This window comes from Scomber japonicus, chromosome 10 (assembly GCF_027409825.1).
Source record: "Scomber japonicus isolate fScoJap1 chromosome 10, fScoJap1.pri, whole genome shotgun sequence".
NCBI lineage: Eukaryota > Metazoa > Chordata > Actinopteri > Scombriformes > Scombridae > Scomber > Scomber japonicus.
Window position 1 is genome coordinate 22,266,466 of NC_070587.1, and position 17,295 is coordinate 22,283,760.

Sequence of the window (17,295 nt, forward strand, 5' to 3'; positions counted from 1 at the left end):
CTATATATACAAGTAAATACTAGCTTATCCTTCAACAACTGCTGTCACATTTTACATCTCTGTTCATTGTCAGCCAAAAGGTGAAGATTCAGAGTAATATCCTGCTGTCAAGGACAGAAAAAGACATCCAGATGTGTCAATAATTTCCAAGAATGGGTCGAACAATAAAATGTGCCTTGTATTTTTCAAGGACAGGACGGGAAGTGAAGTGTGTATACTGCTGTGTTGCACATATACCATACATATAGTCAATATCAAGGACATACGTGGTGTATCTTCTCTTGTGTTCACTGTGTGATGGAGGCACTGTTTACAAGACTGTGGAATGATTTCCTCAGGTTAACCTAGAGAACATCTATTGTGCTTCCAACGCTGTAAAAAACAGAACATAAGCTCTCAGTCGGTAGAGATTCAGTTTAATTGACGTTTTCAGGATGGCTTTAAATCACACACACCCACAAACATGTCAATGATGATCTAATAAAGTCTTAAGATGTATGTCCACTGTGGTGTCTTGGTGACATCATACAAAAAAATTGACATTTTCATCAATAAATTCACACACAAGTCAAACAGCAAAAAAATAATCTTAAAAAATGACAAATTACACATGTGACGAAGATGATGATAAGATTAGACTTCCAGATATCCTATAAGGTATCATTTTACCTTCTTTCTTTTTTTTAATGATGGTTATTTTAACCCTTACACACTGTTCATATTCTACACCTTTGCAGTGTGTTTCAGGTACAAATTGAGCCAGTCTAAGAATCCCCTCATAAAACATGTCTATACCAAATTTTGAACCACAGATCTTCTTAAAATGCATCAATAGTCGATCTGACTGATCAATAAGTGTGTGATTAAACCTTGAGTAATGTTTCAGAGAGCAGAGATAGTGTATTTTTTAGGTTTTACACCATTTGTTTTTGGATAAAAAAACACCTACCCTCATACAATATCATGTACTGTTTTATCTAATACATGGAAATATAACATTGCAATAATTAATTAAATGTATTTTATTTAAACTGAAAGTGACAAGAACTTTATGGAACTGTGTTTCATAACTATTAGAGCCATCAGTCTTCACTGCTACGTCATAAAAAGAAACTACTATCTTATTTAAACTATTAACTATTCATTTAACTAAGAGCCATGTCAATAGGTATGGGTCAAATTTGACCCAGAACAGCTGCAATGGACATACATTTGTACCACCTATACAAAATGTAACATTTTGGACCACTTTAAGAAACGTCATCAAATTTCAGAATAAAAGACATTTGGGATGTTTTTACAGCTGGAAAATGTCAAAACAGGTCAAATTTGACCCACCAAGTATGTAAAGGTTATAAAAACACAGACAACCCTGGCTCACTTGTTCTGAGAGATCTGTAGCTTTTCTGTAGATTGAGTGAACAAAGTGACTCAAAACTCAAAAGCAAATCAGCCAACAGTTGTAGACTTCCCTTAGCAAGTAAATCAGTTTATATAGCCAACAATCTAGTTCTGTAATACACGTTTCACAGGGTCCTTAATGCCACAATCACTCCACCCACATTACTATCGAATATACAGCTTAGAAATTTGACCATCCAGTATGTAACTATAAAATATTCCTTCATGTTCTATCTTACAAAAGTCATAACAACAATCTAATAGAGCATCTTCAGATTGAAGCTGACATGTCAAACTGTGAGAGCATTTACAGAGCAAAGTGCATGTGTGAAAGGGGCTGTTAGAGGAGCCGTATGCAAATCCGGGGCTCTTAATTAGTATCTGAGCTGCTGACAGCACTTTAGGGATTGATTCATTATTAATGGAGATACATGACATTTACACTTGTTTGTTAATATGGCCAAATGAAATCTGACCCTCCCCCAGTGGTTAGTGTAGCGATCACATATTCAGTTTATTTTGGTTCATGTAAACATGACGCAAGTGTAATGCTTTGCACAGTTCAAGCACAAATCCATGCAATGCCCCTTTTTTATATATATTTGTTCTTCTTGATTTTTGCTGATAGAATGACCAGATGGACAGGACAGGACAGTTTGTTTTTTCCCCTGAACCCACTCATCCCTCACATCTTCATTAGTGTAGCATCAGAAATGAAGCAGAGCTGCAGGTCAAAGTCACGTTGTTGTTGGTCTGTAAAATGACTTCAGGTCTGGTCCACATCCTGTCCTCACTGCTCTTTAAGACCAGCAGCGGGAACCATCTCCCTCCGGTTCTGTGTCTGCAGCATCCGAATGAGTCAATCATTAGGCTCCGCAGGAAGCCCAGCGGTCCCTGAAGAAATATGACTGTTTGCTGGTCTCCATGGAAACAGACGTCTTGTTTTGCTGCTTTGTAAGAAAATGGATCCTGCCGTCTCCATCGCCGTCACGGTCGCTGTCGCCGCCGCTCCGCTCTCACTCCGACGCCCTCCCACCCACAAGCGTTTCCCTCTCCTCGTCCACTCTCGTCCGCTCATTTCTCCACGGCTGCCAAAAAGAAAAGGCCCCCGTTCATTTGACTACTTATCTATTTAGGTCATGCCTGCGAGAACAGGAGCATATTCTGCAGCTCTTGACGGGGGAGGATCAGAGAGAGGGGCTGTGACTGCAGAGAAATTAAGCCTTTAAAAGTGATGCCGTGTCTGATATTTAGAGCAACTAATGAACGGAGGAGCTCGCTCTCCCAGACAAGCAGCCAGGCAGCAATTATACCAGGCAGAGGAAGTGTGCTTGGAAGGCAGAAAGAGGGGAAACATTACCTCACCCCAAGTGTCAAGTCTGTGTGTGTGTTTGTGGAGGCGTGTGTGTGTGTCTGTATCTATCAAATCTGTGTGCTTGTGTGTGCTCGCCTGCCTGCACAGTCCAATCTCTATCTTCCTCTTTCTGTGTGTGTGTGTGTGTGTGTGGTAGTTTTACAGAAACAAGCAGCATCCAGGTGCTGTTAGGTTTTAAAGCACAGGAAGCACCTTAATAACTCACTGGGCTTCTTTATTTTTCTCCTCTAGAATCCCCGGCATCTTTTAATTACGAGCCTATTTTGGTGCTCGGCTCGCACGTCTCAATGAGGGTATCATTGAAATGAATGGCTCTGGGAGGTGTGTAGTTAAAGCAATGCAAGCAGCAAAGACATGAAGAGGAGCGCTCTGAGGAGAATCTACTTTCAGATGCGTCTCTCTCTTTTTAGTTTTGGATATAAAAAAAGAGTCAGATCTGGCACCAGATGTTTCAAAAGCCTTAATAGATGTTCAAACAGCCTGACAAATAATCAAAGCCATTAAACAAAAGTGAGGTTTTTCAATGTGTGGCAGCATTTGGATTTTCTTTGTAGTTTCTTAGTGTTCACAGGAGTTGTTACAGTTGTATGCTTCAATTTTGTAGAAAGTAAAAGAGAACACAGATCATGATGATGAACTCACAGAAACACAGACAGTAGTTAACAGAGTGAAGAGTGTCCAAGGTAGGGAAAATAAAATTAAAAGAATATATGCCATATACTCATAACACCCCTAGTTTGAGTCCAGCAAGGGACCTTTGCATGTCATACCCATTTCTCTCTCTCCCATTGTTTCCTGTTGGCCTCTCTGCCACCAATTATCCAATAAGTGCAAAAAGCCTAATAAATAATATTTGAAAAGTACAATTTAGAAAATTCTTTAAATCTGGAACATACAATATAAGTCATTTAGTCAATGCTTTACTGAAGTTGGTTCTGGTGTTCTTCAGTGATATAGCAGAGCTTTCTTTGCTGTTTTAAGACTATTTTCAGTCTCCCACAAACTAGTCAGGTGTATCTAACGTGTCATAAATAATCATTTGCTCTGCTGTTTGCACTGCAGTAACAACCACCTTAGATAAAATACTGAAACTTTCCTCTTGGTAGTTAACAGGAAATACAGCTGTGTACTAAAGTGCCTTGAGGAGAAATATATTAATCACAGGTCTGTTTATTTTAAACACCTTTATGGAGGGTGTGTTTTGAACTTTGAATGTTTATTATGTAGGATTGATAATGACTTCAAACAAACAGTACTAGTCTATTTCCTGTTCCTGTAGTCCCTGTAGTTCCTGGAAGCTAGACAAAATATTTAACACACAAGTCCTGTATGACTGAATGAATAGCCATTGTTTCCTTTGGAAATCTAAACCATGGACAGGAAAAAGGAGGAAGTCTATAGAGTATTTACTGTAAAATCTGACTCCAGTATTTGCTTTGATGCACTTGTGTTATATAACACTGTCCATTCTTCACTAAGTAAAGTTTTTGCCATGTTTCTGTGTTTCTCTGATAGAACTAAAGGCCAAATAAGGCAGCTCTGAAGTGTCTTCATGATCTTGCTCTGCCCGCTAGCCTGTTAGTATTGGCAGCAAAAAGCAACACATCTTGTAGGCATGGATCATTGGCTGGCTGTGTGTGTATGTGTATGCGTGCGCGTGCGTGTGTGTGTGCGTGTGTAGCTGGCTGACTTTCCGGCTGGCGGTCTCGCTGTCGTTGGATTATTTGGCAGACACCGGCTCGCTGGCGTACTCGCTCTCTGGTCATCTGTGTGGGCAGGCGCGTCCTTTTTGTCCTATCTAGACCCTCCCTGTGCTCATACTGATACACACATTCATTCACACACACACACACACACACACACACACACACACACACCACCACCACACACCCAAACACAGGCTTACTCACTGTGGTGGCACAGCTACTACTGTGACCTTCTCTGTCTCTTCCTCTTTTGGCACCTTTTTCGCCTCCCTCACGTCTTTCCTCCGTTCCTTCCTCTCTTCCGCCGGGGTGCGTTCTAAAATTAGCACAGGAGGAAGTGGAACCAGTTTAGATTACCTATATATTTGGTGCCTTTTTTTTTTTTTTTTTGATGATCTCACCCAGGCAAACAGCTCTCATTTCCTCCAATTCAACACCTGTTATGCCCTTGCATTTCACTGCCTGGAGTGAGAATGTTCCGGTTATCTTGTCTTTTTAAATGGCTCATCCTGTTTTTGAGCATGACAGATTCACTATATGGGCCCACCGGAGCTTCGGCATGGTCTTGGGCTCTAATATAGTGTAATTGGGAGCAACAGTACAAATTGTACTTGAGGACTTGTGGCTACAGACGTTTGATGAATCCCTGCCATTGTGTGCCTCCTTCTTGCAGAATGCAGTCATGCCCACAAGGTGGAGCTGTGGGTCGGTTTTTGATCTCACCATGTTTCACTGTCAAGGTCAAAGCCTGGTGGCACCTGCAGATTCCCCCCTCCCTGAATTCTTTATCATCACACAGAGCAAAGTACAACCAGCACGTATCACAATTTGAAAGAAATGTAACTTGATTTGTTCAAAAGTAATAAAAATGTGCTGTGTGGTGGGGGTTACATTTCTGTTACCGCTGATATTTACAGTATTTCTCTGCCCTTCACAACGTGGACACAAGTCATATTTCACAGCAGCCTCTTTTTTTTCACCCTCTTTCTACTTTAAACTGTGGAGGAGAGAAATATTGGTTGGAAACTAAAAGAATATTGATTTCTGTAGCCCCACCGCAGCTGTCATCTAACACTATTCCAGCCTGCTTCCAGTCCCCGGCACAAAAGCTGTCTCGAACGCCCCCCCCCCCCCCCCACACACACATGCAACTGCCAAAAGCCTCCTGGTGGCCACGTCAAAGACACCCCTACCTCTCCTCTCCTTGTCTCACATCTGTTCCTCTCTTCCTCTACATCCACGTCAATAGTGATCCGTGCTACCTTCCTCTTCCTCTCCCCCCAACAGTGGTTACTCACAGTCTGAGGCCAGTACAGCAGCTTCTCTTTCATCTTTGGATTTCAGTGTAGCAGCCAGTCCACTATGCTGCTCTATGCTCTTTCTCTTCCTTTTGAAGTCATGTACACTAGGGGGAAAAGAAAACCAGTTTCTAAGACTGACTGGAATCTGGTGGTTTCGGGATAAGTTACAGGCTTAACTCAAACGTGATGGTTTACCTTTGCTGTTAAGGTACAAGAATGAGACAGGCAACTTTAGTATCATCCCTCACAGCACCACACTCCACCTTAAGAAAATATTACATGCCTCAGAGGCTGCCGCAGGATAAACACTGGTCATATATTAGAGGATTTTAGCACTGCAAGGAAAGCAGCAGCCCAGAAAAGCATTATTCACTTGAAATACAAGAAGCTGCCATGCCAGAATGATGCTGTCTTAACTTCCATAGCCTAAAACTCTATTGATCTTTCAACTACATGTATATCCCACTGTACCCCAGTCTGATGAACACTTCTCTGCTGTCTCTTTGAAGCTTTTGAAAAGACTTCTAGTCATTCTTTTTTTTTAAACTCTCTTCATAAATACATGTATGATCCTAAAGTTACAGACTGCAGACAGTGTTTTAAATATGTCAGCAAGCCAGTTAACAAGTGATCAAGAGAGGAACAAGAGATTTACAATTTACAGTTTAGAGGATATTCAGAGTGACTTACAGTAAGTGCAGCTGTTAAATAGGCCAAATAAAAATCCTCAGGCATTAGAAGGGTAAATGGTCAGATCATTCAGAGTGTAATAAAAAGTGCTGCAGTATCAATCAAGGAAAAGGACTATCTCTGGATTCTGAAGTTATGTGAAGTCAGTCGGTGTACATTCAGTATATAGCCTCACAAGTTTTAAGTGTTTTAAGCGCTTGTGCTCTGCCCAGTCGTTTTCTTTATTAATCCTCAAAGGTAAATATCACTTAGCACTTGAGTCATAAAGGTAAAACTATCATTGTATCAACAGTTACGACATTGTAATTCACAGTCCAGGCAGCATGCCAGAAATTTGAAAGGACTTTCAATTAGAGCTAGGTCAATATTGGCCTATCACAGATATATCGGTACCGGCATATATGTTGTCCGATATTTACATTTTATTTATATTTTATCCTTTTTGTCTATTCACATTTAATATGTGTGTACAAGTTTTTTATTGTTTTATGTGTTTTATTATTAATAGGAATTTATCATGATTAAATTCCCAAAGAAATGTAGTGTTTCAGTGCATTGTGTTTATAGTTAAACTGTAAAATATCCTGGCTTCCATTACATATCTTTATCACAAGTGTTTGATAGCAAAATTGCAAAAAATGTGCACTGTATGTACATATTCTGTATATGTAAGATTATTGGCCAATTTATCGATGTATCAAATTATCGGACATTTTTTTACTCCTTAATATCAGTATCCAGTAAAATCCAGTATCGGTTAGGTCCTACTGTGCAGTGAATCGTCTTTGAAATGCCATTTAGCATGAGGGTAGCAAGTATGGTTTATTAGAAACTAGACAGGTGGATGTGCTGCATTAGAGCAAGAAAATCAACACAGCCAGCCAACAGCAGCAGCAGCGTGTAGCAGGAAGGAGCAGCCAGGTACGAACTACAGGGAAGAAAGAGGAGCCTGCAGCTTGATCAGGTGTGTGAGACATGATTGGATGCTTGGATCAGGTGATGTAGCATGACTGTGCAGGTTCTGTCAAAAGAGAATAAATCATATCCAGGAATGGAGATGATAACGGCAGTGATCATCAGTCCCATCCTCCATCAGGCGTCATACATGGGTAAAGTCCTGGTGAGATCAAACCTTTTGAGACAGTGAGCCCAGTTTTGCTTTCTTTTGTTCTCTCAGCATTAATAAAAAGAACACACACATGCTGAAATTATAAATAAAAAAAGGCAGATTGTCAGCTCTCTGCAATATGTCACTGTTGGCAGTCGGTAAACCAGACCAAAGTTATCTCACTCTTGTTAACCGCTTTTCACTTATTTACTCAGATTTTTGCCAGTCATCGTCCCACACAGCAACGTCATGCACAAATTCTATTCTGTGATCACATTCTATTCTCAAATCTCTCTCTGTCTCTCGTGGACTGTGTGTGTGTGTGTGTGAGAAGTGTGATGGGGTGTTATTTTGTTACCAAACAACATAAAACACCCCTTTCACACACACGCCAGATTTAATGACAGTGAATAGAAGATTGTGTTTGTTACGCATTTCTATGAGGGATGGCATGTTGTGACACCTGCAGCTGCCAGGTGTGTACTGCAGCGGGTTATTTATCCTACCAGGTGTGTTCTAGTCTGTGTTTTTTGTGGAGAAGGCTGCTAATCTTTTCATATTTCATCTTGGAGCGGGAAGGCCAGCTTGAAGTGGGAATTTACTTCACTCCATCTTTAAAACTGAGCCCATAACAGCCTCCGATGTCGGTCCGAGGACTTCGGCGTCCTTGTGGAGTTTCAGAATTCAAGGATGTTCTCCGACCTTTATTCTCAGCTCCGATCCCATCTCCGTTTTACATTTTTAGGTCCCTCTCTCCTCTCCTCCTCTCCTCCTGGTCAGAGAGGCTTGTTTTGGCTGTAACAGATTGGCCGGCCCCCTCAGTCTTCTCTTGCTGCCAGTGTCTGGGCTGCTCATGTCGGCGTGGGTCAGTAGCTGCAGGCTGCTTGTGGACGGCGAGGGGGAGGTGTGAGGGGGTGGGTGTCAGGAGGGCAGCAGACAGTTGTTATGGGGCCCTGGCGCTCTCCAGCTCTTCACTGTTACTGTAGCTCTTCACTTCTCCGCTGGCTCTTGACGCCCTCCCCTCTCCCCTCCCCTCTCCCCCGGTCGAACCCCCCCCCCCCCCCTCTCGACGATAACACCCACACGCTCCTCTCTGTCCTCCTTTTTCCCTTTTGTTCTTTGTCCTCACTCTGAATCTCTCTCTCTTTCATCGCCTTTAGCGCTCTTTATCTCCATGTCTTTTTATTTCTCTACAGCAGCTAACCACTGCTTTTTCTTTTTTTATAACTTTATTTGCTTCTGCTGCAGTTTCGGTACTCTTCTTGTCTTCCAGTGTCCCCGTTTCTCCTGTCACTCACATATTCTCGGATCCTCCCGCCTCCTATCCGAGCCATCTCCCTCAGCAGTCATTCGGTGTCTTAGACGGTTCCGTCATGCAGAACGTTGTTTAGTCGGTCAAACCAACAGTTGGCTCCATGCAACAAAATGTCTCCCTGTGGACAGTTATTCAGACAGACTCCAGTCAGTCAGTCAGTCAGTCTCTCCCTGTGGCTCAGACATGGCATGGCAACAGGCCACTGGTAGAAACACCAAGCCCATCACACCTCGTGTTTCCAGCCCAGCAGACACGCCATCTGTGCCAGATTGCACAGTTACCACGGCACACATAAAGAAACAGTAACAAAGTAGCTTTATAGCGTATGTGTCAACACAGAATAGAACAACATAGCCCAAGCATAATAATAAAAATCTGTCTTGGTTGTGCAGCATCTGGTGGATTATGAGGAAAAATATTCAGCATATCCGTAACTGATTGTTAATAACACTGTTTAACAGTTTTGTTAGTTATCATTACACTTATAGATTTATCTTTATTAATAAAGATAAATCTGATGGCTTATGTTTTGCAGCCCTCAGTGTGCAAGTTAATCAGGAAATAAAGATTTGCATGCATTTATAACCACGTTTTTATGTTCACTTTACATTCCACTACACATACAATTGGGTGATACTCAATATGCATGAAGTATAAGCATACACATACACACAAATTCATACTCTAGATGTGTGTTAGCACATAAATTGCCTCTGCTGATAATGCGTGACGCACAAAGTGAAGTATTTTTCGTGCATGAGGTCACTCAAGGGCATGTTAGTCTTTAATATAATAACAGGGCATCAAGGCTCTGGAAAAAGCACAATAATTAAAGCTTCAGCCTCGTATGAATGTTTTTCACCTAATTACTGCTGTAAATCTCAGGCACACAGGAGGCGCATTCATTTGGCTCTTCATTGGGTTTCTTTTTAACCTGATTGTCCCGCTGCGCAGAAAATATCTGTTTATATATAGATAATACATTTAGAGACTCAAACACATTAGTTTGATGAGAGGAGGCACAAATTAGTTACACCACGTATTACCCAGTGAACCAAGCCGCGCCTGTTCAACAGCGCTTATTATTTTGTCAGTTTGGTTGAATTATTTTTGAATGATTTCTGTTTGTAGGCACATAGATGGATAATGTGGTACACATTCCTCACAGTTTTGGGATTCATCTTAGTTTCACTTAACTCCTAAATATAAAAATAGATCTATCATGTGTTTATATTTACTCTTCTTGTTGTTTAATGTGACCAATGACATACCAGTCCAGCACCTATAACAAATAATAATCAAGTGAATATTTTTCCTGCCCTCCCCTGATTATGCCAATGTCGGCACAGGATTCTGATGGCCCCCCCAGACCAGAAGGCGTTCACCCCCCAGTGTTCTCTGCACTGCGCCAGTCCAGAGTGGTGTCATCCACCTCCGAGGAGGAAGAGGCCCTCACAGAGAAGTTCCTCAAGATCAACTGCAAGTACATCACTGATGGAAAGGTAAGATTCCAGTATAAAGAAATATAAAGTCATGTGCATGTGCCAGTCTGCTTATTTAAGGTCACTCTGTCCCCTCCTGGGGAGTGTGCCCCCAAGTCATAAAGCTAAGCATCTGAAAAACAACAGAATATTTGATCATTAGGACAGTTAGAAGAGTCTCATATATTCTCATTTTCAGAGAATTGGAAGCTTAGCCGTGTGCCTCAGATGTAATGGTAATAAATGAAGGGCCACAAACTGGAGTTACTCCCTAAACATGACAGATGCAGTGAGAGGAAAAAGCAGTGGAATGAAAGTATGAAGCTAACATACATAGAGACACATCAGAGCTGCTAGCAGCAGGTACTTGACACACTTTACACTTCAAACGACGTTAATGTGAAGTAATTAGACAAATTAAAATAATATTCATGCGTAAATTAAAATTCCACAGTGAAGCTTTTTCATTTTCTCTTTTCTTTTTTTGTCAGTCAGAGATGTAAACCATCAATGGTAAGGGGTTAAAAGATCAAGTACTTCTTTCTAGATTCAGTATTTTGCACCAACAGTCAGCAAAAATATCAAGTACTCCACTTTAACAGCTTCAGTTGTCTGTGATGATCACTTTTCACTTTTTCCCCACTGCGAAAACATTATATACTCTCATGCTGTTTCTGTTGCTCTGGCTGTGCCCTTCAATGGTATTCTCAGAAACATGACATCAGACTGGGAAGCAGTAAACCGAATCAAATCTGCACAGTGCGTACTGTAGACACATGTGTGGGCAGATATGAATTACTCTGCAGACCAGCTCATGAAGAGAAGTGTTCTCTCCTGCTGACTGTGGTTAAATGTGTCTAATTATTCTTAATGTTGTTCAGATGGTCTATTACCGAAGAATGTGCAGATCCTTAAAGTGCTGTAAACTGACTCATCCTCATTCAAGATATTAAAAAAGTCATCAGTGCAATTATACGCCGCGCTTATTTATTTATTTTATTTTTGTGTACTTTTCATGTCAGAATTTGATGTGATCTTAAATATGAACTGAAATTTTAGTATATAATACATCAGTATTGTTAATAGTGATTTAAAAGCTTGTTCAGAAGTGAGATAACATACAGGACATGGACTTGAATGTTATGTTTGGTACATTTAGCCTAAAGTTGCAACAATTAATCAAATAGTTGATCAATAGAAAATTAGTCAGCAACTATAGTAAAAATGTAAAGGTTTCAGCCTCTCAAATGAAGATTTGATGCTTCTCTTACATATGTGACAGTACACAGCATATCTGTCACTTATCAAGAGCTGTAGGAAATGGTAGTGGCAATTCGTACAGTAGACTGAGGAAATAGTGTAGCCATAACTTGACCACTGATCAACACACACACACACACACACATACACACACACACACACTTACACCTACACACACCTACCTGCTGATCAGATTGGATGTGAGTTATGGTTGTAAGTCAGTTTTGATTCAGAGCAGGCAGGATGGCAGCAAGCTACCTGGACGTCCTGTAGTGAAATACACACAGACTCCACCCTATCACAGTTTGCCTATAAATATGTGTGTCCAGGCATTCGTCCTGCCCTCTGACACGTCTGACGCGCACACACACACACACACACACACACACACACACACACACACACACAGATCCATGGTATTGAACCACTGCTGATTCACTCCCAGGGACCAAATGAAAGCACTGAAGTGGTCAGTGCTGGCAGTCAATAACTTGTACTTGATTTAGGACATTTGCGGTCTCGAATGGATTTGGCCTCTAGTTGTTTAAGTGACAGGGGTGCTTTTGATTATCTTTGGTGGTAGATAAAACACGCTAAGCTGTTCCTTCTTATTTATTGAAAGTTTTTGATGGATCTCACTGTTTTTTCCCCATCCCCATGTCCCATTTCTCCTCTCTTTCTCTCTCTCTCTCTCTCTTTCTTTTTTAGGGTGCGGTGAGCGGGGTGTTGCTGGTGACGCCTAACAACATCATGTTCGACCCTCACCGGATGGACCCATTGGTTCAGGCCCATGGGTGCGAGGAGTACGGCATCATGTGTCCTCTGGAGGAGGTGCAGTCTGCCGCCATCTACAAGGAGATTACCGACCCCAAGACCAGAGAGGCTGTGCCAGAGTAAGAGAAAACACACATGTGCTATATAATGTGTTGTAGACCAAATCTGAATCAAAGTATTTAAAGCAGCTATAGTAGCTAACTATGACCCCAAACTGTGATTCACTCCTACATGCAGTCTTACACAAACACTTACACTTTCCATCTTTCTCCATAATTTAATTCTATGGGGTTTTTTTCACACTCTCGCCCTCACAAAAATGCAACAGCGTCTCTGTAAACAATGTCATTCTATGCTGCACCCATGGTCAGATTGCATCAGCAACCAACCGACAGTTTGATTCCCCCCCCCCCCCTTTCCTCCTCCCCACATACCAAAACTAAAAAGGAAGCAGTAATTACACCAGGGTTAATGAAGTATGCCTTCACCCTCCTACGTAGAGATTGCTCACCTCTCTATGCAGTAGGAAACAGCCACTTCAGAGGATTCAGTTGCAAATCCTCCCACAGATTTGTGTAATTTTTCTTTTTTTCTTTACTTGGATTGTTTTACTGTTGTTTTCCGAGGCAAATTTATGCAAGGACGGAATATGGTGTATCATTACGAGCCCTGTGGAGGGTGTTTTTTCTTCTTGTGGCAGCAGGGTCTGGGCAGTGCTGTATTTAGCTGGTTGAGTGTTGCCCCATGGAACAGTTATTGTGCTGGCAAGTGACTGTTTTCTGTGCCAGGCCCAGCTGTTTTCTCAGCTGTGGTTCATTGTCTGTGTCTCCTCTCTCTCTCCCGCTGTCTCTCTCTCTTGACCTCCCTCCCTCCCTCCCTCCCTCTCTCTCTTTCTCTCCCTTCCTCCCTCTCTCTCTCTTTCTCTCTAAACACACAGCTGAGCAACAAGTGCCTGCAGGATGTGATTCTCTGAAGTGTGCAAGCTGTGTACAAGTGTTTAGACTGTTACATTTGATGTCAGTAGAGAAAGAAATGGAAAGTTCTCTTTTCACTTTGCACGCAACACCAATTTATTCCCTTGTTCGGTGATATCTGGGATGTGTTGTATAATAATTAAAGTGGTTGCTAAGCAGCTCACAACTGCAGTAGATGAGCATAATTTATTTGATAAGTTTCCGTCTGGGTCCTGCCTGCTGCACTCAACAGAAATGTCTCCAATGATATCATGATGCAGGGTGACACAGCAGAATATTTGCTGCTGGTGCTGTTGGGTGTCAGTGCAGCTTTTGATGCTGTGGAACATCCATATCTTGGGTGAGAGACTTGGACAGTGGGTGGGTATGTCTGGGTCAGCCCTGCAGTGGTTCTCCTCCTACTACTCTGATAGGAATTTTTGCAGTTTCTGTTGACAACTTTCGCCTCCTCGTCTGAAGCTCTCAGTCCTTGGTCCTCTTCTGTTTGCCTTGTATAAGCTTCCATTTGGACAGATAATCAAGCTTTTTCCCTAATAAAGGCATTTGTAGGTCACAGCCCTCTTCGTTGATACATGAATAAGGTAGATTTTGTTTTGAAGGAGAGCCGACACGCGTGATTTCATTTGATCTGTGTTGTTCAGATCATGTTTAATCTTTTGAGTTTTGCTCGACAGTTTGTTGAATAATGATGGGCAGAATGGGAGCATGAGTAGCAAAAATGTGTGACAGTTTAGGTCATTTAAGGCTTTGTAGATCAGATTTAAATCAGAGTTTGTGCTGAGTTTGACACTAAGAAGCTGTTTTCACGTTTAATTTGGTATTAAAATACCAAACACACTGCTTTTACTGCAAAAAACCCAGCCCAGGTCAAATTAAAATGAAGCTTTCATCAAGTAAAAGCATGCACTTTATGCTTTCACTGATGGATTATTCATCAAAATGTGGCCAATCTGCTTAAAAATTGCATCCCTACATGGAATACACAGTCACTACACTTTTGTGAAGAGTGTAAGGAAAGGTCAAATCATCCAACATGAAATCCACAGAGGGAGTACAAATATTCTTATATTATTGGTAGAATTGCATGTGTCTTAGTTCTTCTCTTCCATATTTCCAGTGACCTGGAGCCTCTGCCAGTTGAGAGACATCCCTCCCAGAAGGATCCAGAGCAGCGTCTAAGAGAGCCGGGGGCAAACGACAGCGGCAGCACGGCCCCCCGCAGCACCGAGGGCTCCATCTCAGAAGACGTCTTCACCGAGTCGGAGCTATCCCCCATTCGGGAGGAAGAGCAAGCGTCTAGCGAGGATCTCCGTCTGGACAAGTCCTCTGGCGCTTCTACAGAGTCTGTGCAGACCGTGACCCAGGTGGAGGCCACCGGCTCCCAGGCCTCGGGCAGCGCCCACGGCTCAGCTAGCCAGCCGGACGAGCCTGCTGCGGCGAAAGCCTCTGCCACAGCAGAGGACAATGCACCAGAAACTGCCACAGAAAAAGATAGCCAGTCCCCCATGGGATCCAAGCAGCACAGTGTAGAGAAGCCACCAAGCACACCCACTACTACCACCAGCAGCACCACTAGCCAGGCCCAGGGTCCCAGCAGCAGCACCTCTCGCCCGGGGTCCCAAAGCTCAGCCACCGCCGGTGCCACAGACACCCCCTCCGTCTCAGCCAGTCCTCAGGGGGATGCCAAGGAGGGGACAGAGGTCTCCAAAACGGACACTATGCAACAAGGGAAGGAGGAGAATGTAGAAGAGACGCAAAAGGACGGCAAACAGAACTCTGCAGAGGGTAAACATGCATACTCAGTAACAGTTAGAAAACACATTGTAGAAATACAGGTGTAATGTGACCTAAAGTTGTCTTTAATCTGCAGTTTTACATCCATATTCTTCAGAGGAGTATCAAAGTGTTTTTTTCCTCCTGTATGGCTGCTCCAGAGTCAGTTCTCTCATGTTAGTTCTTGATAACCTTTCCATTTCCACTCTGCCTTGGTGCTAGTAATTGGAATATAAAGACGAAGGGAAATCGCAGCCTCTCTGTTGTTATCAGCTTGGTGAAGCTAGCCGGGCTTTATGGGGCTTTATGCAGCTCTTTGATCCATGGCTTTGGTGGTCTGGGCCACTCCTCCGGGCGATAAGCTAAAGCCTATCAAACAGCACAATGCCGCAAACACACCTAACGCCCAAAGGGGAAACACAGTGACGATTAAACCCCAACATCAAAACACCTTCTGAGACAACATTCACAGAGGTGTCATTTATATTTTACATTCCGCTCTGGTTTTTCAGACAAATGCTAAATTCCACAAAGCCTAGAATAAACGCATTTTTTTGTGTTTCATTGCTATGTTTAAGATTTAAGGAGCATACCGGTAGATTTAGATGTTTAACCCTGCAGAGCAGAGGTAGTAAGATGGTTTGTTTTTAGCTTCAGGTCATGCCAACATTTGGCCCATCAAACGCTGAATTCAAAGACATTGTTACATATCAAACATCCAAAAGAAAAACACATATCATTATTGTACTATATATTTCAGATGACATATATTTTAAATGCAAAGTTTTGCATAAATGGTACACCAAACAGGAGAAGAAAGAAATGCTCTGATCCTAAAGTTTTTCCCTTATGTCCAAGGTTTCTACAAGTATCTGGCTAATTAATCAACTCATTTAGAGCTTTTTATCATTACAAAATGCCTTGCTTAAGGGTACATCAGTGGTGGTAATGAGGAAGGAGCATGCACTGATTATTCACTTTATAGCCAAGATTTATCCTGCAGGTTTGGGTTTTGAACCTGTGACCTTCCAGACAGACTGCTTCTTTAATCGCTACCCTTCAAGCCACTACTTGTCCCAAATAAATATCCTTCTAGTCAGACAGTTCCATAACTGTGCTATCTTCACTTACCTTCATGAAACCATTACATTGTTCATTGTTCACATACCTCACTATAACCAACTTTGCTGAATAACATTTCTAATGGCACAGTTTTGCACCAACTTGCACATAGAAAGATTTTTCTAAAGCCCCTGGCTTAAAAATCAAGCACAGGACACACACAAGCTTAAAATAGTTTGAATATATTTGAAAACTTCTATCCTTCAAGTTCAGCTTTAATGAGTTCATTAGTAATTCTTCCAAAAACTCTAGAGGCCGATTTCCCGAACAGGCATGAAGTCCAGTCCAAGACTAGACTTGTTTCTCAGTGGATATTTTCACAGAATATTGTCTTTAGTCTAGGAGTAGTCTTAATCTCTGTCTGAGAAACTGGATCTAAATGTTTGCCTTAGCCTTTAATAAAAATCCATATGCTAATTTAAATTAATCTGCCTACTTGAGCTCATGTGATCCTACGTTAAATCAGTAAGTGCTAATGATAGCTGGGGAATTCCTAAGCTTTTAAATTCTGTGAATATAGCACATTAAAGTGGACTGTTTTCAAATCACACAAGTCAGTGCCTCCTTAAACGCACCAGCAAGAAGTTTTAAAGAAGTCCCTTCTCGCAACTTTATTACTTTAGAGTGACAATATAACTTCATAAAGGTAGAGAATGTTGACCATGATGGATAACCTATCTCTAATGAGATAATGTTCAGTTTACTGGAATGAATGGAAAGTAGTGACTGCCTTCCAGTAAACAAGGTGTGCTCTGGAAAAAGGCTGGTAAAATATATGTAATTAGTATTTAATAGGCTAAAACATGAAAAACCATGTCAGCATCCTTTTATCAGTCTGTGGTTGGCACAGCTTTTGTCTTGTTATCTGACAGTGGCCTCAGTCTGTCACACTAACTGCCTCACTTTGTGCCATATAATCCACTGTATCTGGTCACATAGTTGTGATTCCAAATAAAAATTCTCTCCACAGGAAGAAAGAGTCCACGACAGTCGGAGAGAGATTTATTGTTTTCTC

General features: G+C 41.8%; 1 protein-coding gene across 2 annotated transcripts in view; it reads left to right on the plus strand.

Annotated features, from left to right (window-relative positions):
- Nucleotides 1-17,295, plus strand: part of oxr1a (oxidation resistance 1a) — a 62,760-nt gene that overhangs the window by 32,803 nt on the left and 12,662 nt on the right. For both annotated transcript variants that reach the window (XM_053326539.1, XM_053326540.1), the window contains exons 5-7: nt 10,246-10,398; nt 12,346-12,530; nt 14,503-15,170. In XM_053326539.1, coding sequence (XP_053182514.1) covers nt 10,246-10,398; nt 12,346-12,530; nt 14,503-15,170 — 1,006 coding nt within the window. The remainder of the gene's footprint in view (nt 1-10,245; nt 10,399-12,345; nt 12,531-14,502; nt 15,171-17,295) is intronic.